The sequence below is a fragment of the Solenopsis invicta genome, chromosome 13, assembly GCF_016802725.1.
Source record: "Solenopsis invicta isolate M01_SB chromosome 13, UNIL_Sinv_3.0, whole genome shotgun sequence".
NCBI lineage: Eukaryota > Metazoa > Arthropoda > Insecta > Hymenoptera > Formicidae > Solenopsis > Solenopsis invicta.
The window spans coordinates 2962020-2987502 of record NC_052676.1 but is presented as its reverse complement, the minus strand read 5'-3'; the positions used below and the strand labels follow the sequence as shown (position 1 = coordinate 2987502).

The window sequence follows — 25483 nt, the reverse complement described above, 5'->3', positions numbered from 1 at the left end:
TTTCCCATTGGCCGCCGAGGCACCGTCGCGAGACGCCATGCGAATCCGCCATTAATCGATTATCCGTTCGTCCGTCCGTTCGTCAGCCTATGTCCGGCGGAGGTAAACCATATTGATTTTTTGCGATGATCGCTGCTGCTACGGGCGGTGGTGCGCGGGCCGTGGCAGTTACGTGAGAGGTGATGCCTGATGCCTTCCTCCTGGTCCTGCTGGCGGCCGCCGTTCGCACGCTCGTGTCGACGCTGTGTGACGTGAGGGGGTGGTGTCGACGAGGGACGACGCGCGTCGTGGTGCCGGTGCCGTTGTGGTGTGCCGTAACGTAGGCGTAACGTGGCGTGGCGTGGCCGTGGCCGTGGCACGGCCGAGACGATGCCGTTGTCGGTGCTTCGGCTTCGGCACCGCGGCCGCGACATTTCCATGGAAACGTAGACGCGGCCTGGTGCGTGCGGGAGCGAGCAGCAGCAGCAGCACCTCCGCCGTCGCCACCACGTCCACTTCCCGTTCCCTGTCGTCGTCGTCGTCGTTGTCGTTGCGCCGCGCAATGTCGCTCGCTCGCGACTCGCGTGCGGTTAGGTTAACCTGACGCGGGACGACGCTCGCGCCAGTTCGACGTTCGACGACGAGGGGACCCGACCGTCGTCGCTCGGTGAGACTTCTCCCTTCCTGCTGCCCGTCAACGAGTTCGCACGCCCGCGTCGTGCCGTCGACACGGATTATCGAAGTTCCAATCTCTCTCCTTCCAGCGAGTCGTCGACGTTCTCGCGTTCTCTGCTCCGCACCCTTCTTTCCTGCGGATTTTCCGCGCGTTCTCTATGATCACGTTTGATAAAATCAAATCGTCGAAATCGTTCGACTAGTGTTAGGTCGATTCTTCGGATTCTATTTTGTTTCTTTAGATTTGTACAGAGTTAAATGATTTTACGCCGACTCGCGTTTTCCGCGGCAGAAGACAGCAATAGAATGATGCGATCGCTTCATTTCTTTAACCTTTTCAGAATTGATCAGCGAAAATTTAATATTGAAGACAAACTATTCAGCGCAAGATTTATGTATTAAATGTATTCGACACTGAAAGGGTTAATTCCCCTCCAAGATAAATCGTTGCTTGCTCCTGTTATGTACCAAAGTTGCACAAGTGATATAATTGGGAAAAAATGAAATGCAATATCTAAAGTGTTTATTGTAGAAACAAAAGTGAAAGTAACGTAATGTTGAAAACGAGCAAAAATGTGGATGTAGTAGTTAAATATCTATATATTAATTAAACAGTTAAATTGCTTGTATTTTTGTATTATTACTTCTGTTTTACTGATTGGTTTTAAACAAATATTAATTTAACTGTTTAATCAATTTATGCTGTTGAAAAAGACCAATCAAGTCAAAACTAGTATTGTTTAATAACATAATTGTACATCAAAATATGTGATTTATACATATTTGTACAACTATTCAACATTCATATTTTTGCTTGTTTTCAACCTTTATATTATTTCCAGTTTATTTTGAAAAAATAATTTTCTAATTTTTAAATTTTGAGTTATTAAAATTTTGTATTATTTTTAAATGTAATTTTGATGCAACGATTTGACTCGCTGATTGCTGAGGAATAAAAGTATTAACTCACTTTTCTTTTTGCATCTTAAAAATCAGTTTATCATTGTTATTATTGGTTTATTTTTATTTGTTACGTTGGAGCAATATGTAGAGTAACTTTTTGATTGCCATCTAATAGAATGTGGACCAAGAATGATATTCAGTCCTAAGGGTATACTTTTCTAGAGTCAATCATACAAACTCGTTTTATTTAAATAAACTCTTATATTAGTAATTGGTGATATCATGGGAGTGTCCTCAAGTTAAGAATCGAAGTTTCGAGAACGTCGACGATAATAAATCTGGGAGAGAGAAGGTTGAGTCCACAGAGTTATCTTTGTGATTGGTGTGGATGGTATAGGAAAATAAATTCCTAAGTTAAAACGTGGCATAGATTTTCGAGTCCACTGAGTTATCTTTGTGATTGGTACAATAGAAGAAAATAAATTCTTGAATTGAAACGTGGCACAAATTTCGAAATTCATATTGGAAATCTAGAGACTGAGCAAATTGTATAAAAGTCACTCAATGTGCTTTCAGCGACTGAATTAGGAAGCACGGAGGATCCGAGTTTGGCGGCCGAGTGTGACGTTTTCTCTTGCCGGAAGGCCAGTACAGCCCAGAGCGATCATCTTAGTGCTCGCATGCCATTACCATTAGATTTTGTACAATGAGCAGCTGGACAGAGAGGATGCATCGACGCGCTGCTACGTTAGGAAATGTTGTAACCAGCTGTGGACATCCCGCCTCAGAGCCTCCACACCCAAGACGCCTAGAAAAGTTAGTATAGAACATCGTTCCTCAGTCACATTTTAATTAATATATTATTTTTTAATACACATTTTAAAATTAATTGCATAATCTTTCTTTTTTACACACACAATGAGAAAAAAAATATTGTTAACTTGACTAAATTTTTCAACTTGATTAGAATTAAATTTCTTCACTGCTCTCAAGCATTTATACATATATTTAACTTCAAACATAAATATTTGAATTGAAGAAATTTAATCAAGTTGTACAATTCAGTCAAGTTTATTTTTTTCTCAATGCATTTATCAAAAACACTGTATGATTGTTTTGGGGAGAAACAGGGAGAGCTAAACATTGGCATGCTTTGAAAGTATAATATGTAATTTGTGTATCTTATTAAAAAGAATTTAAAAGAAGGATAACTTATTCCAATTTTTTATGATGTATACATTTAATCAAGCATGTATTAAATTAAAACACAAACGAAGGGTATTTCACAAAAACTAAACGTATCTAGAAAGTTTTAATTTTTAGAAAATAAAAACCTTATTATCATCGAATCGTTATATGAACATGTAATTTTTCTTTGAATAGAACTATAGGCTTTTTGATTAATTTTTTGAAATCTATTTAAAAGAAAAAAAAGTAAAAAACTAGACCTGTTTGATTATTGTGAGAATTTTATATATTTAGTATTTATTTTTCTTATAATCGTTTATATTCAACTTTTTTCATGACATAATAAAAGGAATAATAAAAATGTAGAAGGAAATATTATGTAAAACAATTTTTTCGATGGACTAGTTTTGCTCGCAATTTACCACTACTACTCTGCTATAATAGCTTATATTTATGTTTCTTGTTTAATTCTTGCTGGAACAAAATTGTTCACGATTTAACGCCAGATATTTGTAAAAACAGACTTATTTGATTTTTGTGAAATATCTTTGCGAATTTTTAGTAAGTTAAATTTCATCGTACTGATATATCTTTAACAAAGAGTAGAAAACACAACCTGATTATATATATATATATATATATATACATTAAATATATATATATATATATATATACATTAAATATATTTACATTGAATTGTAAATTTAAACCATTATTGTTTACACGAGTTGAGCGAATAATTTTTTTATAAAAATCATTAATATAGTATAGATAAAGCACGGCGTGTCGCTAAGAAAATTAACTGGGGTAATAAAGGTTCTTAAAATTTTTTCACAGATGTTGATAATTGATATTTAACGAAATGTGTCGGGCAAATGTTGCCAGCACTCTACGTTGTATGTTTGATGCTCTGAGGAGACGCGCGGTAGAATTTGTAAGTAATCGCAGAGTTTGATGAGAAGATTACGTGTATCATATGTTACTAATATGCGTTGGCAACTCAGAGAGATCCATTCGCGTTAATAGTGCTGACCCGTTGAAGGCTGTTGGAGCTGTTTAGCGATTCCAGAGTAGCGCAGTTTTGTGTAACAAACAGCGAAACGCATCGTCGTGACGCCTCTAATTCAACATTGCATATTCTCCCGTGTTCCCGTCTTAGAGAAACTCGCTTTGGTATACCAAGTCCAGAGTTCATGCTGAATTATTCCGCTATTATCTCGTCGGAATCGAATTCGAAAAGATATATTTGTAGATTGCCTAAGAAAAAAATTTGGTTTACAAATTTTTGTTTTTCTTTTGTAGAGTCAAGTTTGGTGTACCCCTGAACGAAGTGTGCAAGAATGATATTCCTGGCCCATTACTGGTAAATAATAAACATTACGCAATGTCTTTTCATTGTCACATGCATATATCTTAATTTTCTATTGGATAATTTTGTTTTGCAAATTTTTTTCCTCCAAAAAATCTAATTGTAAGAACATTAATTGGTTTGTAATATTAGTGTTAGTAAATTTGAACAGCTGACATTTTAAGTTTATTTTTTTGTAATTTGGAATGTTAACTTTAAAGTATTTTTTCTTAAGTCATTTTTGTTTTAAAATTATAAATTTTTATATATAAATGTGCATTTCTCTGATCTTTTCGATTATAGTTATAACATTTATATGTAATTTTTTTTAATGAATAATCATAGAAATACTTTCTAGAACTGTTAAAATATTACTGTCCATGTAGAAATTTTTTTATACTTTTAAAAGTAATGCAAATTGATAAGGTGCCAAAAAACTGCGTGTGTACAAAGAATTAAAAACTTGTAATAATTGTATAAATCACAACACGTATCCACTTATTCCAGGTCCTTATATTGAAATTGAACAAGGAAGCTCCACTTAGAAAAGATATCTTTCGGGCACCTGGTCACCAGGGTAATATGAAAAAGCTGGTGCACTTCCTGCAAACTGGACACTTGGTCAACATGGACAATTTTAGCGTTTACACGATAGCCAGCGTTCTGAAAAAGTTTTTACGCAAAATACCCAGTGGCATATTCGGTAAAGAGACGGAGCAACAACTGTTTGCCATAATCCAGCTAGATAGCGTAGAACAACAGCGGGACCAGATACACAGGTGACGATTTCTCGTGTTACGCATCCTCGAGATCCTATCGCGTTTCGGCTTGTCACAAAAGAAATTATTTTGCGCAGATTAATTACCTCCATGCCGATATACACGCAACGGTTACTGGTACTGCTATTTGGAACATTCAGAGTAGTAGCGGTAAATTGCGAACGAGCGCACACGGGGATGACCAGCGAGGCTCTGGGGGTATCCGTGGCACCCTCGTTCTTCCATAGTTGCGTCAGCGACGGCAAGACGGCCAAGATGGAGGATGTTTTCAAATTTAAGGTACTTGACGTGAGATTTTTTTACAATTTTTCTTAGATATTTTTTTTTTCTTTGTCGTTTGTCAATTATCAGTGTCTTTTATCTGAACAGCATCATTTAAAAAATGATAAAAGGTTATTTTGTCATTTTTTAATTTTTTTTTAAATTTGTATGTATAAACTTTTTATAAACAAATTTTTCTACTTAAGTCAGTCTGCGAATTGCAGTAAAAGAAACCACAATTTAATAATAATTAAAATATTACTGAAATTTATTTTATTGTAAAGAAATTGAAAGTCCCTGGTCCAAGATTTCAACATTATGTATTTCCAGATTGCCACACGTATCACCAAGTTCATGATAGACAATTTTGGTGTTTCCAATTTGTTCGGAAGGGACAATTACGAGTATTACGCGCGCATAACTGGTCGGATATTAAAAGTGGAGGAAGATTGGATCTTTAGTTTCCGATATCCGCCGGACACTCTTGTATCGAGTAAGTATTTACGCATATACTTTTAATTACTACGATTTAATTACGCAACTACGATCCGCGTGTATGAATTTTAGGACAACTGTCGCTGGAAGCCGAAAAGTCATGGTTGCAATACGAATGCGAAAAATGGGGACTAAAGTTTAATTTAGAATGTAAGTACATCTGATATCTCATCGACTAGAACGTTAAGATTCTTGGCTATCGCTGTAATCATATTGGATTCCAATATGATTACAGCGATAGTCAAGATATTAGAAACAAAAAATTATATTTTTTTTCTTGCGCTATCATTTTACGCACGTCGCATTTTATATTCGTTAAAAAAAAAAGATTTTTGATCTCTTTAGGAACAAATTAATTTATAAAGATTATATAGCGTAAAAAAAGGATTTATGTATTTTTATTTTTGATGATATAATCCAATATTACATAACAGCAAGGTGACTTTAAATCTTATTCTACATATGACATTGTAATAATTGCTAATTTATGTAATAGGTATGTCCCACCAAGAGGAATCGCAGTCAACTCCGGCGTTGATTCACGTGCCGGAGACCGTGAATCTCACGTCATCATTAGGCATGATTCCAGAGAATACCTTACTCGAGAGTTACACGCGTCTCTCGGTTAGCTTAGAAGAAAACGGCCTGTTCCAGGTAAACAAAAAACTCATTTATATCGTAAGCGATAAGAGAGCGCGATTATACGATTGCATTGTAACGCAAAAAATATCTAAAGCAACACAGTATAGATTATATTTTTTTTACAGGCGCCCAGTCGTTCGTCGAGTAACGGCAGCCAACATTCTAAGCGCGGGACGGCGGGTATGACGCTGGAAGAGCTTCGCGCGGTGAATCGCTATGCCGAGAGTACAAAGAGTCTCAGCTATTTGCCACAGGTAAAACTATCGTACCTCGTAACGATAACGGCAAACAGGCAATTGATATTGAACTGATAAACGTCATCGTTGCGATCGCAGGTTCACGAGAGGCAAGCCGCACGGATGCGAACTAGATCTGAATGGTTTCTCACGCCCATAGTGGCTACGGACAGTGATCCCACGGCGATACACATTCTACGTGGTTCCAATCGGTCTTCCTCTGGCAATATCGGTAAACAACTATATGTCATTTGAGAGATTTTTTTATTTAACAGCTTTATTTAACAGCCAAGGATAACATCGATATGAACCTGATATTTCTGTCCTTGTGTATTAATCTTTAAGTAGATGGAGTTAGTCACAGTAGTTCGGGCATAATTTTTTTAAATATTTTATACTTGTAGACTGACAACAGAGAGCCCATCGATTTATTATCTTTCCATTCTTGAAATCTTAAAAGATCATTTTTACATTGCTCTATCTTATAGAGCAAATTTAACTTAACAAAACTGCTGGTAGACCTATCCATTTATTGGTTAATCAGATTATTATATATATTTATCTATAGAAATTAAAGCTATATGTTTATAATTTTTTGATTGTATCATTTATGATTGTATCAGTCTTCTTTCCTAGTTTCTTAAACTTACAAATTTATTCGCATTTTTTATTCTTTGTCTGATTCTCATTGAAATTCTTTTGAACATAGCTACGGGTTTGAGTGCCAGCGCGGAGTCGGTAAAGCGGCCGAGTCTTCGGAGAACCTCCTCCAGGGAGAAGCAACGCTGGCATCGCAATTCGTCCCGTCGCAACAAGGAGAACGGCACTAAGGGAGCCGGCCGCTCGGCGACAGCAGCAGCGGCGGCGGCGGTGACGGAAGCGTCTAAGTCGCGTTCTCTGGAGGCGATTAAGACCGTGAAGATAGTGCGTGTGATGGCGGCGGATCAGCAGCAGCCGACGACCGAGAAGATGTTGGACAGCAGCCATAACGAGATCTTCGAGGAGCACGCAAGTAAGGAGGCGCGCGTGCCCTCGCGCGCCAGTGGCGACGGTATCATCGGGCCGCAGGATTGTACGGAGATGGACGTGAAAACGTTTCACGTCACTCTCACGTACAAGCCGCGGATATAAACAATTATTTTATTTTTTTTAATTTTATTATAGTTTCTCTCTCGACGCTTTTAGAAATGTCGGAACGGTATTATCTTTCTCGCGTGAAATACGTTTCGCATTGTTGTTACCCTAAATAACATACGTATAGCCATACGAACTTGAACGACGATTTTGTCCTAACGTCGACGCTTAGGATCAAATTTATCTCGTTCGCGAATATATATGATCTTTTTCCTTTTTTTTTTATTTTTTTTTTTATTTTAATACCGACGCTCAGGAGTATTGAATCGGAATATCTTCCTCGCGTAAAATTGCGCATGTAGTAACACACCCATACACGCACATACGTAGGTTTATTTATTTGCGCCATATTTTAGTTAAAGTATTCGTTTACTCGTCCTTTTAAAAAATAGTCCAGAAATTTTATCGATTTTTTTTTTCCGCTTGTAACGGGAACGATCGATTGAGTTATACCGGCGGAGGGAGGAGTTGCATGAGAACACGGGCTCTTGATTTTATTCCGTTAAACGTACCGGTTTAACTTCGTTTAATAGACACTGTATCGTGGCATTCCAGACGCATTTACTCATGCCCTCGCGACGATTTTAATGAACTTTTCTTCGCGTACGCGTATTACTCGATAACTTTCGTTCGATCGATCGAAATCGATCGCGCGTTCTACACACGATTGTATCCACCGCCACTTGTATTTATTCCAAGCTATTTTTAGAAATACGACTTAGACACTCGAGAACTTATCCCATCGATTACCATCGCGTGACTAACTGCGTAATACGTACACAGGATGTTCCACGACGTGCCTTCGAATTCTTCTGAATTCTTTCTCAACCCTCGAGTCATTTTTCTCTTGATTAAAACACGTGTGACGTTCTTCAGGAATTAAATGCGAAAGAGCCACGCGAGCTGAGTTTTAAGAATGCGATTGAACAATGAGATCTTATTCTCTTCGCTTAAATTCAGATGGATCTTTAATAAAAAAAATTGTTTGAGATATTAAGATAAAAGTCATGGAGTGTGAAAGAAGGTAGCACTCAATGGAATTTCATAAGAATTCATAAATGAAGTTTGTTAGACACGTCGTGCGGGATACTGTGTGTAAAGAGGAAGATTCGGTAGACCTTGTGTTTACGCGAATCCCCCCTCATTACGACGCGTCATTTGCTAGCATATAGACGCACCGTCACGGTTGTTACATGCCAAATTAGTAGTATATGTAAGCTGTACTTGTAAGACATCGATTATAGAAATGTTATGGTCGTATCATCGCGTGTACGTTACGAACATCGTTAATAATAACTAAACAGGACGAATCGACAGAGGCGGAACTTTTGAAGCGTTTTGCTTTGGATTCGAAGACATTGAAGGCAAGAAAAATATGTAGAGTATATACAATCAATTGTCGCAAGAGGCGAGCCACATTGATTCTGTCTAATTGTATTTTTAATGTACATATATCTTTGTATTTTAATGTTTTTAGTCGATTAATTCTATTTCTATCGCCTGTAAATATTCGAGTTGACTGCAGAACGAATTTTATGTAGTATTAGGAGATATCTGGAACCACCTAAAAGTCGCGTTCTACATATTTTTTTATTTTCTGTCGCTGAATACAAGGGAGATTCTTAAAGACTCCGCATCTGTCGGTTCGCCCTGTACATACGAATTACCGTATAAGACGCTACTTGATATTACATTCATCTAGAGCAAACAACTACGAGGAAAAAACGAGAAATATTTACCACCGTAAATACGTAAGAATAAAAAAGAAGAGAACAACGGCATACATATAACGACGTGTTACACAACGAAAGTGTTCCAAATAAAAGTATATGTAGCGTAATCAATGGAAATCGTGCGCGGCGGACTTTCCGAGGGATTGCGATTAAACCGATCGCGCGACCGATCCCGAGGATGTTTAGTGATCGATATAATATTACGGAGAAATAAATATTGCGGGAATTCGTGAGCGGTTGTGACGGAGGCGGATTCGTTCAAGTCTTCTCTGCCTCTCGCAACCGTAGAGCCATTTTCAAGCCGTCTTAAACCCAACGTTCGTCGATAATTATTAAATATGTATTAAAATTGTGTATTATGATGGCACGTGTAAAGCCATATGGAGATTTTGCAATGAGCGTACGATTTCTATTATAAGAAAAGGGAGAAAGGGAGGGAGATGAATGAATTTAAGATGGTTCGGAGATGTGCTGTTTAATCACTTCTCCGCGAAGGCCACTACGCAAATTAATATATTTGAGTAAACGTACGTGTAAATATTGAATACCAAAAATGTAAAGTTATTATATATATTGGACGTAATATATACACACATATTATATATATATATATATATATAATAATATATATGCAAATGTAAAACGCGTGAAAGTATGTATGTGTGATCGTGTTGAATGTCGCCGCATCGAATCGTGTTGATTAAGTGTACTCGATGTGTCATTTCGCGACTGAGGGATGACAGGGGAAAAGACGAAGAGAACGAGAAGGAAGAGCCGGAGGAAAGGAGTCAGGTGCCGAGCAGAGGGAAGAAGACGCAGGCCCAGACGAGAAGGCACGCGATCAAGAATAGCAGCAGCCTCGTGCGGAAACTGTCCCAGCCGACCAAGATCACCCTCGGTGGCACGCGTCTCTCCGTCGCCGCGGAGAACTGAAACACGCACAATCGTTTACTCGCTCATTTGACAGAGGAAGAAAAGAAGAACCGCGTACGCGTGAAAAAGAAGTGGACAAAAATAGATCACACGTTGTCGCCCGGTTGCTCCTCCTCGTTCTCATCATCATCATCGCCATCGTCATCGTCATCGTTATCATCGTCGCCCCGCAATTTCCATGCGCTCGGATGCTGTCGCATCGGATCCGTCTTCTGATCTCGCGTGTTCGTTAACGAAGTCGTCGGTTGCGGTTGCTGCTGCGACTGCGGTTGTAGCTGCGGCTGTGGCTGTGGTTGCGGTTGAGACTGAGATTGCTGGCTTACGAGCCGCTGCTTGTTCTCGACGACGACAACGTCGTTGTCCACCGCGGATCGCGATTCGCTGAGCCCGTTGCCGTGTAGTTGTCTCGCGAGATACATGCTCGATCATGCGTGCGCAGTCATATTTTTTTTACCAACGACAATTTCATCGCGATGCCGCGTAAGGGGAGAAGGGGATCGATGTTCGATTTAAGAGCAAGGGAGGGAAAGGGTAACGAAGAGAATTGTGTAACTCTCTAAAACGCAAGGCGTCTGCGTAGTTCTCTCGTGGTCCATGACATCTAAATTGGTCTAATTTATTCCCCTTCTCCCCTACATCGCGGTCGTTTTGAGATCCTCGCCTATTATCCCGGCCAAAAGAAGAACGCGGAGCACCGTTAAGCTACCTTGATCAAAACGTTCGTTAATTTATTTGTCTGATTAGCGTAAGTGTCATATTTGAAACGGAAGGCGAACGAATCTTTTGATCGATTCTACCGATTCTAACGATTTTGTAGATTTACTAAGGTCCGCGCAATTTTTAAAGAGTCTTAAGAATCGCGTATCTCTCAGTATTATTTACAACTCTCTGTGTAAAGATTTGCCGTACTTTTTAATTTTTTAACACCAGACTCAGTGCGCAATCTGCTCGAGTATGATAATAAAGGGATTGAATAACCTAACGATGCGCTGTGTACAACGTTGGTATTTTATTCGAATATTTACAGGAGTATACAACATTTATAAAACGGTACGAAATATACAATGTTACAATCCGATTTGCGAGAGCCTCAAGTTGCCGGTAGGAGTCCTCTCCAATTGCATTCGGCCGTCCCTATCGAGTCTCTCGACAGATTTGTCAATTTGTCACGCCGTGACTCAAATATAAAAGGCAATTCGCCGTGACGCAAATATAAAAAATACAAGATAGAACCAAGTAAACCACGAAAAGTCTCGCTAAGCTCGTGGACCGCAAATCCCGGTATCGATCGCAGATCGCGATTGTAAGATCACATAAAAGACACAGAATGCCACATAAATTGCGATCACAAAGTCACGTCGCAGAACTCGATCTCGATTTCAGGTTGGAGGATTTCCTTCAAATTTGGGTTTTGCTATTATCACGAGATTTGTTGGTAGGAAGAAAAGTTTAGGGGAATGTAAGGATTTGTAGTACTGTTGCTCTTCCAACAAATCCGTCGTGACAATAACAATTAACGAAACCAAAATTTGAAAGAAAATCCCCCAAATTCCTGGCAACTCCGATCCCAACACTATGAGTGAAGATGGATCACGTAGAGGCCGCAGAATCCATCGCTGCATACGATTTCAAGTAAGACTCGAGGATGGTTGTGGTCACAAGATCCGATACTGGTCCAACAGCGTGTAGACGATGATCCAAAGGAAGAAAGCTACGATCACGGAGACCAGGAAGACGGTCTTGAGCGAGTGCCAGGGGCTCTCGGTGCGCGGCCCACCGCCGCCGATGTAGCTGCTTCGCCAGACTTTGCAGCCGCCGTTCTTGCAGGGTGCCGCATCGCTGCCGCTGGTGTACGCCGTCGACGGCATCGACGTCGCGACGTGACTGCTCGGCGTGTTAACCTTCACCTCGTCCAGCTCCGTGGTCTCGCCGGCGGCACCGTGACGATGCACCTCCGTCGGCTTCTTTGAATTCGGCTCGAATTTCGACGGAGTATCCATCTGGAAGAAGTAAACCCTTTAATAAAAAGAAATACACGATAATTTTTATTATAGTTTTTTTTTATATTTAACAGATTAAAAAAAAATGTTTTATCTCATGATTTTGAAAAACTTCCAAACAGTGCGACGGTCCATTTTTAGAGTCAAAATTACATTTGGTATAAAAAAAAATTATGGAGAATGATAGCACTCTTAAATTCAAAATTTGAAGTAAAAAATTGTAATTTTAATTTGGATATATTGCTCCCAGAAAAATTTTCGTTAAATTGAAGCATGCCTGTATACCGTTTGTAATTTCTTTAGTATATTATATCAGGTCACTCTGACAATTACTTTAGAAAGAATTGCTACAAGACTTGTTTACCTATGGCCTTTATACATATTTTTCTAGTTTTTTTCTGTAATAATAATCCTGGGAAGTAATAACACTAATTTCAAAATTTTATGTCATTTTTAGTGTAAAAGAAGGAAACAATTCTAACGTATTTCGGAGTGCTGAGTCCGAATCTACTATTAAAAAATTTCATCGGGTCAAATTTTTTATAGCACCTTAAATTTTGATAGCCATCACCATTTAATTGATAGTCAAGGATCGGTAAGATAACTGATATGATTTAATTAAAATAAAAAATAGATTTTATTGTAGATCGGTCTTCATATGCTCTTGCACAAAATCTTGTAAACCAGTGTAATGAGAGTAGTTTTCTGTTGCCTCCTCTGTTAAGTCTTTTATAAAATTGAATTGTAACGAAGTTGTCTTAAAAAAAAAAAACTTCTTGTCTCAGGTATCAAATATTTATTCAACTTATCTCGAGAGCAATCGAAAGATATAAAAAGTCGTATTATTCATCGTATTATTTTGATATTGAAACATTCATGTGATTAATTATGTTATCGCTAGATATGTGACGATATTGTTATTCGAAACAGACAAAAAACGCGGCAAAAGAAAAACACTGCGGTATTTATTATTTTCAGATAAAAATTATCAATCAGAGCGGTTTCAAGCATCCTGCAAAGTCACCCGGTTGACACGGTGCCATGATTTACTTTCAAAGGCCGACTTATCTACATGTAATAAAATCAGAACGATATTACGTGATAAAAATTGAACTCCAGTTTGATTTAATTAAATTCCGATGAAAGTTCAAACGCTGTTAAAGATTTTGTGCGGACCTCATTGTCTTTACATTTGAAAACTATTCTTAAAATAATTATTAAAAAATAATAGTTTTGAATTAATATACACAGAAAAAAAACATTTTTGTTTTGAGAATATCTTTATTTTGGAAATGTCAAATATTGAAATGAGATTATTATTAAAAGGATTATCTTTTTATAATAAAATTTCTTGCTTATATATAAAATAATGATTATCAACTAGAATATATTAATTTTGATTTGATACTAATGATTTTTTCTGTGTAAATAAATATAAATTATATATTTTATAAAAAAGAATATATAACAATATTTATATAATTAAAAAAAAATTAGGCTACAATTATTTATTAACTTCATTGTATATTATGTACCTCTTTCTCTGTGTTTAGGTCAGTTAACACTTTTCTTTTATCCTTTCTCCCGCACCTGTTACGAATCAGAGCGGATTTTATTTGAAACGGGAGTTTTGAAAGGTATTCTTTTTTTCTCATCTTTTACGACCGCAACGGCAATCAAAATGAATTCTACGATGTGTGTGCACAAGGATGAGAATCGGAAAGTGAAAGGAGCAAAACAAGCCGGCGATTACGCGTGCCTCAGGAATCCGACGTTTCGAGAGGTAGGAGAGAGACCATGCCGTTGATCCATGGGTAACGGGCAATCCCATATGGATCCGGACATCGTCATCTGTCGCACGTTGATGCATATTAATGAGTAACTTTCGCGAAAAGGCATAGTTCGCAAAATGTGTATTTTGGTGAAAGCCCGACAGTTGGTCGCGAAATTGCAATCGAGGGTTCCAACAAAATATATTTTAAAATGTCTATTTTCGTATAATGAAAGGAAGAAAAAAAATATTTGTAACGACAGTAGATCGTATCTATAAGGACATACAGATTATTTTTCAAAACACTAAGAAAATTATGAAAAAAAAAATTATAGACTGTTTTATATCGCATTTGAAAGTAGAAAAAAATTTGACAGTGATTTTCTATCTAGATACAAAATTATTTCAATAAGAAGTAGACATATGTGCTCTAATGAAAATATACTTAATAATGAAATAACGAAATACAAAGTAAAAAAAAATTCTGAATTTTTCATTTAAGTGCCTTAAATATTCAAGATGATTCATGTAAAGTTAATTGCGATGCAGAGTTCAGTTCTGTAAAATAAAAATTTATTTGCAGAATAACTAAATGCACAATCACAATAAAACTTTGTATAAATCATCTTGAATACTTAAAGTACTTATACAAAAAAAATTGAGACTTTAATATTGTAAAAAAATAACAGACTAAATAAACTACAAAAATATATTATATAAATATCACACAACTTTCATATGCATATAGTTTATTTGAAGTGTTAATGTTAAACACATTTCCAAATGTTTTTTTGCTTTGCAGGGACCATACTTATGTCCGATACATTCTTAAATAATATTCTGCAATTTTTGATCGGCGTGCTTGATCGATTTCGCGAGTCAACGTACACTTCAAGATCGATCTGCGATTTTTATCGTCTCTTTTTTCGTCAAAAAAAAAGGGGGAGGGGCTCGTTAACGTTACTCGTTACGCGACTTTCACCGCGTAACGTAGCGTTCGTTCGATAGCGACAGTCAACGACCCGATTAGCGGCGATCAACCGTGTCGCTCGCGCTCGCCAACGTCGATTTTAATGGGGTCCCTTACGAGGGATTTAATCACTTTCTCGAATACAACTGCCACGGACGCGATCGGTGACGCCGACGGCGGCGTTGTTAAATCGCCGAGAACAGGAGCGAGTGATGGAATAAATCGGGACAACGATTGGCAAACGGTAGCTCCTGACGACGCGATTATTCAGACCGTGATATGCACCGAGAGAAAAGTATTCAGTATTTGTGACCATAATTGCATGGTAAAATAATTATTGCTAGGAGTTCCATTTTTACAGTTATTGCTGTTATAATAGTACACTAATAATAATCTTATGGTTTCACCAACTATGAAAAAAAATTTACTATAAATTATGATAATTTTAAACGTTAAAGTAATAAAATATCAAAATAAAAATAGTAAAAATAAAATAAACATTTCTATCTAAATTGCAATTATACTTTATTAATTATACTTTATTAATAATATTACTTTTTAAGCATTCGTTTACCATTATTTATGTATTCTGAAAAAAATTACGTTTAAGTAAATTTATTTTAACATTATTTTTTGATTACGAAACTATATCTTAAGTTTAAAAATAAATTATTTTTACTGGCTAAATCAAAAAAATCATTTGAATATAAAAAACTATTTTCAGTGTAGTAATAATGAATAATAGCGATAATTTGTATAATTAAAAAAATCAGCTACAGTAGACGAAAATGATTGATTTTATGAATTATAATTAAATGATAATTGGAACCACTTTTTCTCTCAGTGTATTCCTACATAAATTTGCAATGTCGTCCGCATATTCGTTCATAAAGTATTATCTCAGCTCGATAATTAATACAGAGAAAAATAAAAAAAAATTACGTATTTAGGTAATTATTTTAATTATACTTAAAAAAGAAGTATTTAATTTGAAGATATTAAAATACTTCATCTCTGTCACTGTTTTGTTTCTAATTTTAAACTTAAAATGTTTTAGTTTTAAACGTTGTTTAGATTTAAAACACTAAAACGTTTAAAACTAAAATTTCTAATAGCTTTAAACGTTTTATGTTTGTTTCCACTGATATAGATTAAGTTTAATCTCGATTCAACTTATCTTTTCCTAATTCTAAAAATTCAAAGAAGATAGAGATTTAATTTAGATTGATAGAAATTATTAGTTTTAAATGTAAACACTACTTAAAACTAAACATTTTTTAAGTAAAAGAGAAACAAAAATGAAACATTTTTATGTTTTGCAATTAATTTTTTTTTATTGTATTTCTAATTGAAATATTAATTAAAAGTGATTAATATTAAATATATTACTTACAATAATAATTAATAATCATAATTACGGAGGCTCGTGTTTATTTCCAGAACTTCAATGTCTCTCGTTCGGTTTCGTTAAAAAAAAAGGAAGACATTTTTTGTGACTCACGCTTCGAAGAAGGAAATATTAATTCTACTCTATTCGTGCCAATACTTTTTCCTCTCTTTCTCTCTCCTTGTCGTATGTGTTATTTTTTCTTATATTTTTTTTTGCATATTTTGTTGTATCACTTGCTTCCTTAATTAAAGTTTTAACGTTCTTACCCTAAAACGAAAATGAACAACTTCATCTTTTATCTTAATTTTACAGACGTTAATCCTTGACCTGACGCCCGATCGTCGATCAACGGTACTCACGTTGCCGAATTCATACTTCCTGACACAGTGGTCGTCCTTGCTCATACCTTGCTGTCGCAACTCGGAGATGACCACCTCCGAGTTCCGAAAGGGGAAATCCCGTCTCTTCACCGAACCGAATTAATTCGAGAGTTAGGTAATTCGCACTCGGGACCCGGAGCTGTTCGGCTCGTGCTGTTCGGAGCAATACGATATGTTATGCGATCGCGGTGAGCCGCGCGGCGACGACGCGGCGCAGTAGCTCGCACGAGCGAATCGCCGTAGGAACTGACTAATTTAGACTGAGCGGGAGACATTATCAGCGCTTATCAACCGCGACCCCTGACCAGCCGGCCAATAAACCGGCTACTCCCCCTTCCACGGGAAGGCTATCGTCGAAAATCTTCGGAAGTCTCATCTCGATCGTGTAATAAACACGATGATGTTCTCCCTCCGGTTTATTGCATTTGCAATAGCGAAACCGTCTGGTTACCGTTATATCCAACTTAACTGTTGTAGGATGCAACCAGTTGTTGAATCTAATAGCTATATAAACTAGTTCTTATGACTAATTAGTAAATTATTTATATATGGTAGCTAATTAAGTTGCGTAGTATGAGGAAATTATCATTAAATTGTCAGCATTATTACTCAAGTATTTCAATTAAATACTTGAAAATTGACGAGAGTTATTTCTGGCGAAAAAATATTTTTGAGAACTTTTCAAATTTATATGAAGATTTTTTGAAAATAATCTTCGGATTTTATAAGTTTTCTTGGAAAGTCATAGAATGAGAAATCTCTTTTAGAATTCCTGTTTCAAAAAATCGATATAAACAGATATGAACTTTATTGAAATTTTATAATAAAGTTATCGTTTCAAATGGACCTACATTTAAGCTATTATAGAGAAGTTATTTATTTCGATCGTTTCTCAACAGTATCTTGCTTAAAATTAAATACTAATTTGAGCGTGTATATTTTTTTTAAACAATTTATCGAGTTATCTAATCCAATCTGAAAATTATGATTTGCGATATATTGATACTATCACGTTCTTAATTTAAGCATGTTGTATTATGTAATATTTTTATTTTATATTTCATGCTTTTTATACGTTAATAATTTTAATTTTTTTCTTTTAATATAAATGCGTGGCAGTATTGAATACACGAACGGTAAATAGAAAGGCTATATTAGGTATTCAGGACATTGACCGGTAACAGATTTAATTAAATACCGTATACTTTTATTTTTTTTTTTTTTCATTACAGTTTCCTATACGGCTTTGTTAGATATCTAAAAATTTAGAAGATATAACTCTGAAAAAAAACTTTGTTAAACTATCAAAATAGTAACAACATTAGTATTTAGCTCGTATAAAAATAATAAAAATGAAAATAAAGAGCAGATAAAGGCCACAATAATGAGCAAACAGCGTGGGTGTCAATTTGAATAATATTGAATAAGCGGCTTACTGTTACAATGGATTTCTGAATACATTTCATCACTATTATTATGACCTTTATCTCTCCATTTTAATTTTTATTTGTAAAGTAATGTAGGCATTGTAGGAATGATGTAGTCGATTGTTGAAATGTCAAAACTTTATAATATTGTTCATCATGCTTATGCATCCTACACATAGAGAAAAATGTTTGATATTTGTGACTAATATGACTTTATAATATATTGCGTGGTAAAACGATTATGGTTAGGAATTCCATTTTTATAGTTTCTGCTATAGTGTCAATAATAATTATCTTATGTTTATAGTTTTACTGTTTACATGATAATAATAACTATAATCGCTATAATTTGCATAAAAAATATATTATAGCATCGAAAATATGAATTATAGTTAAATTATGATAATTGCAACTATTTTTGCCAATATAATTCCAACAAAATTATTTTTAGATATACCTAAATTTTCAGATACTTTAGCAAAACCGTTCTTGCCATGTACAAAAAATATTCAAATGTAGAAATTCTAAAAAATGATGTCTAAATGATTCTAAAAAATTCTAAAAAAGAATTCAAGAAGAATCTTCATCAGGTATTGAATTTACATTCAATATATATGCGCTACATGAATGATGATGGAGGAAAGTCCGGGACGCGAAGCCTTCGTGCATCTCCGAGGAATCATTGCGACACACGCGCGCTTATAATCGTACCTTGCGTAACGCTCTCTCTTTCTCTCTCCCTCTCTCGTTCGTTATTTTCCGTGAGGACAGGTACGGTTACGCAAACCGCATGGCGTTCCGAAGAGGATCGTCTTTCGCTAGATCCTCATCACGAAGAGCACACGATGTCATCTCAGCGATCGGCCCGCATGATAACGCGACCGCTTTGTAATCGCGTTAAAACGTTAAAGGGAAGTTGGTCGTCGACTGATAAGAAACCGCGCGACTACGATCGCCCGTCACCGCGCCGCGCCGCGCTTTGTCTCGCGCTCGGCCATTTTGATGAATTTTTATCGATTTTTATCGCGGACAAGTAATAACACGCGGACGCGTTCAGGCGAGTAACGAGTCGGTCGGAGAAGCACCTTTAAAATAGGCGCGATGAATTTTATTTTACAGCGAGAGTTCCTCGCCGGGCGTAGCCGGACAGAACTTTTGCATACTACGGGCGCACGAATCGCGGTAGACGAACGCGCTAAGTTGTAACGCGCGTGAAGCGACGCAATCCGTACAGCACTTAACATTGCAATCTAACAACAGTATTGCTGTAATATTACTGCGATATTGTAATATTGTCGCAATATTGTTGCAATGTTACGTGCTGTTCGGGAACTCGAACGACAGTCTCGATTTTTATTACGCATATCTTTACATACTTATAATATTTTGTACATATATATTTTAATCGCTCATCATTTTTTTTTACTCTTACATTTATGATTTTTTTCTCGATATTCGACGTAATCTGTCGAATGTCTTATTTAGCGCATTATTTTTTTTTAATGATAATTTTTTTTTTTAAATTGAGTGCGAAAACAATAAATTGCAGATGGCTAAACGTGTTCCAAGTGAACGCACGAATCGCTAATTATTTCGGAAGATATGGAGAGCTTTTCGAAAATTGCAGAAAATTATTCAGAAATAATATTTAATCATTGTTATAAAATTTTTTCTTTTCTTTTTTGTTTGTTTTATTAAGAAATATATTTTATGCGACTTTTAGATATTAATGAGAACGCAAAAAGCGACTAGTAAAGGCACAAAATGCGAAAAGGCCTTGTGTGGATGCGGAAATTGTTATAGTCATTATGTGACGTGTTCAACAAATTATGCTGAATGCCCCGGTGGACAAGGCGATTTTATAACATTTAACAAATTTACGTATGATAACATTTAATGCATGTCCTTGTCATCTATTCTTGGACGTTTTTTGTTACTACGCTTATATCAGTTGTATGCCAGCGATGCGATGCAAAGATATCTACTAATAAAATTTTCATGAAAGAGCTGATAGCGACGTATAATAGACTGATGGTCTCGTTTGCACAGAAATAATCAACATACAGAATCGTCTTTTCTCGGTCACTATTAATCATTTATTTTCGAAGCAATTTCAATTTACAAGATTAAATGTTAAAAAAACAGACTTCAAAAATTTAATTAATTTAAAAATATTGCCTAGATACCCGTCTAGAATCACAGATGGAAGAATGGTATTAAATTATTATAAAATATTAAATTTTGTAATGCTATTATAAAAGTGTGCAAAAATTAAAAAAATAAATCCTCCTTTCTTTTCTAAACCAATTTCAAGTTAAAAATCGAATCTAAAAAGATAGATTCTGAGATCAGTTCTTGACATGTCTTCAAACATTATCGTCCAGAATCATAAATCGAAGAATGATAATAAATAATTATTAAATACTAAAATATTAGTAAATTTTATGATATAAAATTATAAAATAAAAATAAAAATGTGTAAATTGAAAGATGAACGATTCAATTCTGTTTTAAATTTGTTATCAAAGAAAAGTATTGAGAATTTTGATGTATGCAGTGAACGTGCGTCGCGCGTAGCAGCGCGTATCGAAACAATGCAATAATTCGGCGAGAGCAGTCGCGAACGGAATATCGAAATAATAAGCTCATTGTGTCGATCGACACATTTCTGAGCGATGAACTCGAATACGGGTCATCGCGATGTCACGCAGGTGGCGGGAAAACAATGAGAACCGGGGCGTAAGCGCCGGTATTTATTCTTCGCTCACCTGATGCTGCACCTGCTGCGGTCGCCAGGTGTGCTTGAAGAAGCTCTCGAAACACCTCATGCTGATCGTTCCTCCTACGCCGTACGCGTCGCCTCTCCCCCGCCGATTACAGGCATTATTTCGCACGCGACACGGCTATTCGCGGCGCGAATCCGATCGATCGCCGCGTGTCCCCGTAACTGGATCGAGATCGATCACGAAGCCGAGGTCGGATTACGACGACGAGGATGACGCGCTCGGTACCGGGACGAGCAGCAGTCCAAGCGCATCCTCGGCTGGCGCGTATCGTGGAGCTCGCGTGTTCGCGTTCTCGAACCGCGGGAGGGAGAAGGAGGAGGAGGAGGAGGAAATTACTCACGAGATTCGGATCGAGAACCGCGCCGTTCGCCGCGCGTTCCCCGACTAACGAGAGGAGCTCGCGGAGAGATGCTGGCGCGAGTCCGCTCCTCCACGCCGCTTCCGCGTGTGATCGTGCCCACTCTCTCGGCGCGGCTACCTCGCGGAAGGTGCGGCCGGGTTCGAAGCGATCCTCCTCTCGTCGTTACCTTTAATGTAAAAGACAGCTCGAGAATGTTGCGTTTAAAAATGTGAGGCAATTTAAAAGGAATTATGTTAAATTGTTTTACATGAAGGGCACTCTTGTAATTGTCGCGCAACTGATAACAATTTAATCTTCCCGCGATAAAGAAAAGCCAATGTTATTTAAAGAAATTGGACATAGCCTTGTTATCTGGAAAGAAATTTGAGTGAGACGTTACATTTTTTTTTTTTTTTAATTCTTTCATACTTGACTTATAATCAGCATTTAATTCATTAAATTTAATAAAGTTTTTTGAAGTCACTAGTTATGAATTTGTAGTAAAAATTTTAAATTTAAAATAGCGGATTCAAAATAATCAAATTTGGTAATAGTTACCAAATATTTTCTTCAGTATTATTTTAATCCGTCATTTTTAATTTTGAAATTTTAATAGATTCATAATCAGCGATCACTTTTTCAGTGAAAAAAATTTTGATATTTGGTAATATCCAGCAAACGAAAAAGAATTGAAATGGATAGAAATGAAATGGGTATTTATATTAACAAAATTTAAATTTTTATTAAAACACATGTCAACTTCTTATTGAAATAATTTTTTACTCAGATAGAAAATTGCCGCCTAATTTTTTTTTACTACCTTCAGATGCAACATAGAATAATCTGTAATTGTTTTACAATTTTCTTAATGTTTTGAGAAACGTCTTTTACATCTTTATGAATTGAAATAAATTGCCATTTTCAATTAAATGTCGTACACTGAGTTGTTACCAAATCTTTTTTCAATGCAGTTACTTATCTCTTTACCGAAATGCGATACAGATATATTCACGACATTTCAGACAATTTATATCTTCAATACATTGATTCGAATACATGACAATACATTTGGAGGAGCGTAAAGATTTTTTGATATAAATTTCGGAAATTGAAAAGATAAGTATACATGTAATAAAATTGTGCTATTATATTTATTTAAATAATACAGCTTTGTTACAAGCTGACGCGACTTACATAAAAACTTGAATGTTAATTTATGTGATTATATTGCTTGTTTTCAGAGAACACCAAGCTACTTCCGGATTTCGAAGTTGGAGAACGTCGGCTGCGAGATTTCCTTCTCGTTGCGGAATTCCGCCTTGTCGATTCGCGACTGAGGACTTCCGGTGTGGCGAAGCCACTGTTTCCTGAAAAGAAAAAAAGGGCAAGCGTGATTTGGCTTCTTCGATCGCTCGTTCGTATCGACGAAGCGTTCGCGGCTTACATCTCCTCGACCTGCGCCCTTTCTCCCTCCAAGTGGCCGATCACGGTACCGTTTGGGGTGTTCATGCACCATCCCTTCAGACCCAGCTCCTTACCACGTTTCTGCGTGTACTGTTATTGGCAAGCAGACAAGTTGCCTAAGTAACTCAGTGGGACCTGATAGCTTATTTACTTGTTGTTAAGTTAAAAATTTTTTAATTGAAATATTTACGTAAATAAATGAAGAAATAATTTTTAACCAAGTATTTTTCTTCCTTTTCAGTTCTAGAAAATGTTTTTTATTATGTTATTTTTATATTCAAGATAGCCAGATTTTTTGGCTTGAAAAAAAAACTAATTTTATTAAGTTTAATAATATTATTAGCTTCTTTGTAAAATCATGATTTAAATGTAAAAAATGTAAAAATACAAAATTATATATTTAATATAAATAATATAAATATTTACTTACAAGTGAATGGTTTTATTTAAACAGATCAAATAAATGCTTGTTTAAATAAATCAAAATATATGATTTTAAAGAAAGCTAATCAGAGGATAGTGACATCGGTTCTGTATAAAAACAGACTAAAAACTTTTCAACTTAATTTCTCCATACATCGAATTGTCAACAGTAAAGATCAGAATCTGGATATCGATAAGAAGGGTGTGCATTCATGTTTACGACAGATAAAGCAGAACATTTTGATCTATAGAACACCGGACACCCGACAGATGTCGCGAGGAGTCTCAAGGCCGTCACTTGAATCAATCTAGTTGAATTGAATTTCCGGCAACCTCAAGTGATCACCGAACTTCCTCCAAAACGCGCGCCGGTCTACTCACCTTCCTGAAGAAGACACCTTCAAAAAAGACAAGCACGACAATCAATGACACGATCGACGAATGGTCGATAATAATTCAAGACGAAACGGCGGAGTAATCTCGTTACCTTGCACGACGCCGAAGACCTCGAAGTCTACCGCGAGCATTCTTGACATTTCCGTCCCTTCCCCTGCCGATCGTGGCAATTTCACGGGAAACGACGATGAAAATAATAGCAGGCAAGCGAGTAGAGTGAATCTAATCATTCGCGCATTCGACGCGTAAGACGCATTCAACGAAGTCGAGGTGACTCGATCGAGACTGTTTGACCCAGGTGTCGCTAGTTTGCGGCGTGAACGTATGCATATATACCCTACGCTCCGAAAATAAGCGGCAGGGTCGTGTGTTTGCGCGTAAAATATAGTCTTCATTACGCGTTAACAACGTAAAGTCAATTATGTAGACCGTGTAAACTATGTATGAAATGGAATTTATGTAAACTTATGGATCATTGAAGATTTGAACCTGGTATGTAATGTAATGAAGATTTGATATATCATTATTTTAGCTTCTTAATTTTTAATATTATATATATTTTTTTAATACATTAACACATTAGAAATATTAACAATTTTGAAACTTGATTGTTTTTTCAGCTTAACTGCGCTCTGTATTATCTAATTTACAAAGGTTTACACGTTTGTCTAGTTTAGATGAACAAGGTTTGTGTAAACATCACGTAGTGTTTACGTAAAAAAAAACCCACGTAAACGTAATTTTGAAATATACAGCACAACCCTGATAAGCGGCAAACTTGACCGCACCTGAACTTCTCTAAAACTGACCAAGTTGACTTCAGAGTCGAATCTAGGCCATAAAATCAAGAAGAAGAAAAGGAAGATATCTAATCTTGTGTTCGCAAGGACACATCCGTTTCTTGGCAAGTCCGAAAGTTGAAGAATTACGGTAGTTTTGCAGACAAAAGTTATTTTAAATCAAATCAAGGTGTCTCTTGTTGATTTATGGTTGCTGTAAACGATACTACAAATCAAATTTCACTAGCACGTCAAGTTTTCGAAATAATTGAAATTTAAAAATAACTGTGGTTCAAATAAAGGCTTTTTTGCTACGTTTAAAACTTTTTTGTAAAGAAAAGTTAATGCTATCTTGAAATTCTGATCAGAAGTGAATGTACATTGTTCCTTATAAAATCCTTATAAAATGCATATTTTATTTCGATATTTTTTAGCCGTGCTGCGAAGAATTCAAATATAGAGTTTTACTAAGATAAGCCAGTTATCAACTATGATTAATCTAATCGGCCGAGTAAATTTATGAGTTGCCAACTGCAAAACTTAAAAACTGATCAACCTTAATCCAATTTTTTAATTTTAATTTACAAAATAATTATTAAATATAAGAATTATACATTATAGAAATAAATTCTAATTTGCAATAAATAGAACAGGGAAAACAAAATAATAGGAATTTTCAAACAAAATAACAGGAATTTTCAATTTTACAATCAGTTATTGTTAAATTTAATTGATCGATCAGGTTAATCAGAATGATGAAACCAGTCTATAGCTAACTTTTGATCAAAATTTCAACATAATGTTAACCTTTTTTATAAAAAATTTTAAATATTGTAAAACCTGTTTTTACAATAAACTTCAATTATGTCGAAAATCTTACGTACTATAAATTTTTAGGGCATTGTTTTCAACATCCAAAAATTTGTAAGAAACCTTATCCAATTCAAAATAATTAAAAGGATTTTTCTGTAAATTATAAGTGTTGTCAAAGCTAAGTGATCTATATAATGAAATCAATTTCAAAGAAGTAGATTAATAAAAAACCAGTTCG

At 35.9% G+C, this 25483-nt stretch overlaps 3 protein-coding genes and 1 long non-coding RNA gene across 11 annotated transcripts; 2 read left to right on the top strand and 2 right to left on the bottom strand.

The window, feature by feature from the left end:
- Positions 1-51: 51 nt before the first annotated feature.
- On the top strand, positions 52-22528 carry LOC105194155. 4 transcript variants are annotated; one of them, XM_039456722.1, is made up of 15 exons: positions 54-646; positions 2134-2373; positions 4048-4108; positions 4601-4872; positions 4950-5151; positions 5464-5626; positions 5701-5778; positions 6125-6282; positions 6396-6524; positions 6606-6738; positions 7216-7518; positions 13285-13380; positions 13860-14089; positions 16488-16620; positions 16750-16890. In XM_039456722.1, the coding sequence occupies exons 2-15, from the start codon at positions 2264-2266 to the stop codon at positions 16761-16763; spliced, it is 2082 nt and encodes a 693-aa protein (XP_039312656.1). In that variant the 5' UTR covers positions 54-646; positions 2134-2263; the 3' UTR covers positions 16764-16890. The 4 variants fall into 4 exon arrangements, with proteins under 4 accessions (XP_039312654.1, XP_039312656.1, XP_039312655.1 ...); XM_039456720.1 differs by having other exon boundaries at positions 52-646; positions 16488-18650; XM_039456721.1 differs by lacking the exon at positions 16488-16620 and having other exon boundaries at positions 16750-18650.
- Positions 11296-21241, bottom strand: LOC105194154. 5 transcript variants are annotated; one of them, XM_011158910.3, is made up of 2 exons: positions 21013-21241; positions 11296-12306 (listed from the first exon to the last, which is right to left on the bottom strand). In XM_011158910.3, the coding sequence occupies exons 1-2, from the start codon at positions 21070-21072 to the stop codon at positions 11962-11964; spliced, it is 405 nt and encodes a 134-aa protein (XP_011157212.1). In that variant the 5' UTR covers positions 21073-21241; the 3' UTR covers positions 11296-11961. The 5 variants fall into 5 exon arrangements, with proteins under 5 accessions (XP_011157212.1, XP_025995079.1, XP_011157215.1 ...); XM_026139294.2 differs by lacking the exon at positions 21013-21241 and adding an exon at positions 18956-19145; XM_011158913.3 differs by lacking the exon at positions 21013-21241 and adding an exon at positions 16844-17006.
- On the bottom strand, positions 22503-24143 carry LOC105194153 (acylphosphatase-1). Its single transcript, XM_011158909.3, has 4 exons — positions 23745-24143; positions 23639-23655; positions 22815-22924; positions 22503-22737 (listed from the first exon to the last, which is right to left on the bottom strand). The coding sequence occupies exons 1-4, from the start codon at positions 24046-24048 to the stop codon at positions 22623-22625; spliced, it is 546 nt and encodes a 181-aa protein (XP_011157211.2). The 5' UTR covers positions 24049-24143; the 3' UTR covers positions 22503-22622.
- LOC120359399 lies at positions 24004-25483 on the top strand. Its single transcript, XR_005576166.1, has 2 exons — positions 24004-24145; positions 24274-25483. It is a non-coding gene; the product is annotated as an uncharacterized LOC120359399 (long non-coding RNA).

Coding starts and splice junctions, on each gene's coding strand:
- LOC105194155 (XM_039456720.1), top strand. CDS start 2,264: ATGAGCAGCTGGACAGAGAGGATGCATCGACGCGCTGCTACGTTAGGA. Junction 5,779..6,124: donor ACTAAAGTTTAATTTAGAAT/GTAAGTACATCT, acceptor TTTATGTAATAG/GTATGTCCCACCAAGAGGAA. Junction 7,519..13,284: donor GATCTTCGAGGAGCACGCAA/GTAAGGAGGCGC, acceptor TATTATTTTCAG/ATAAAAATTATCAATCAGAG.
- LOC105194154 (XM_011158910.3), bottom strand. CDS start 21,072: ATGAGGTGTTTCGAGAGCTTCTTCAAGCACACCTGGCGACCGCAGCAG. Junction 12,307..21,012: donor CGCAGCAGGTGCAGCATCAG/GTGAGCGAAGAA, acceptor TACTTCTTCCAG/ATGGATACTCCGTCGAAATT.
- LOC105194153 (XM_011158909.3), bottom strand. CDS start 24,048: ATGAAGACTATATTTTACGCGCAAACACACGACCCTGCCGCTTATTTT. Junction 22,738..22,814: donor AGGGCGCAGGTCGAGGAGAT/GTAAGCCGCGAA, acceptor TTTTCTTTTCAG/GAAACAGTGGCTTCGCCACA.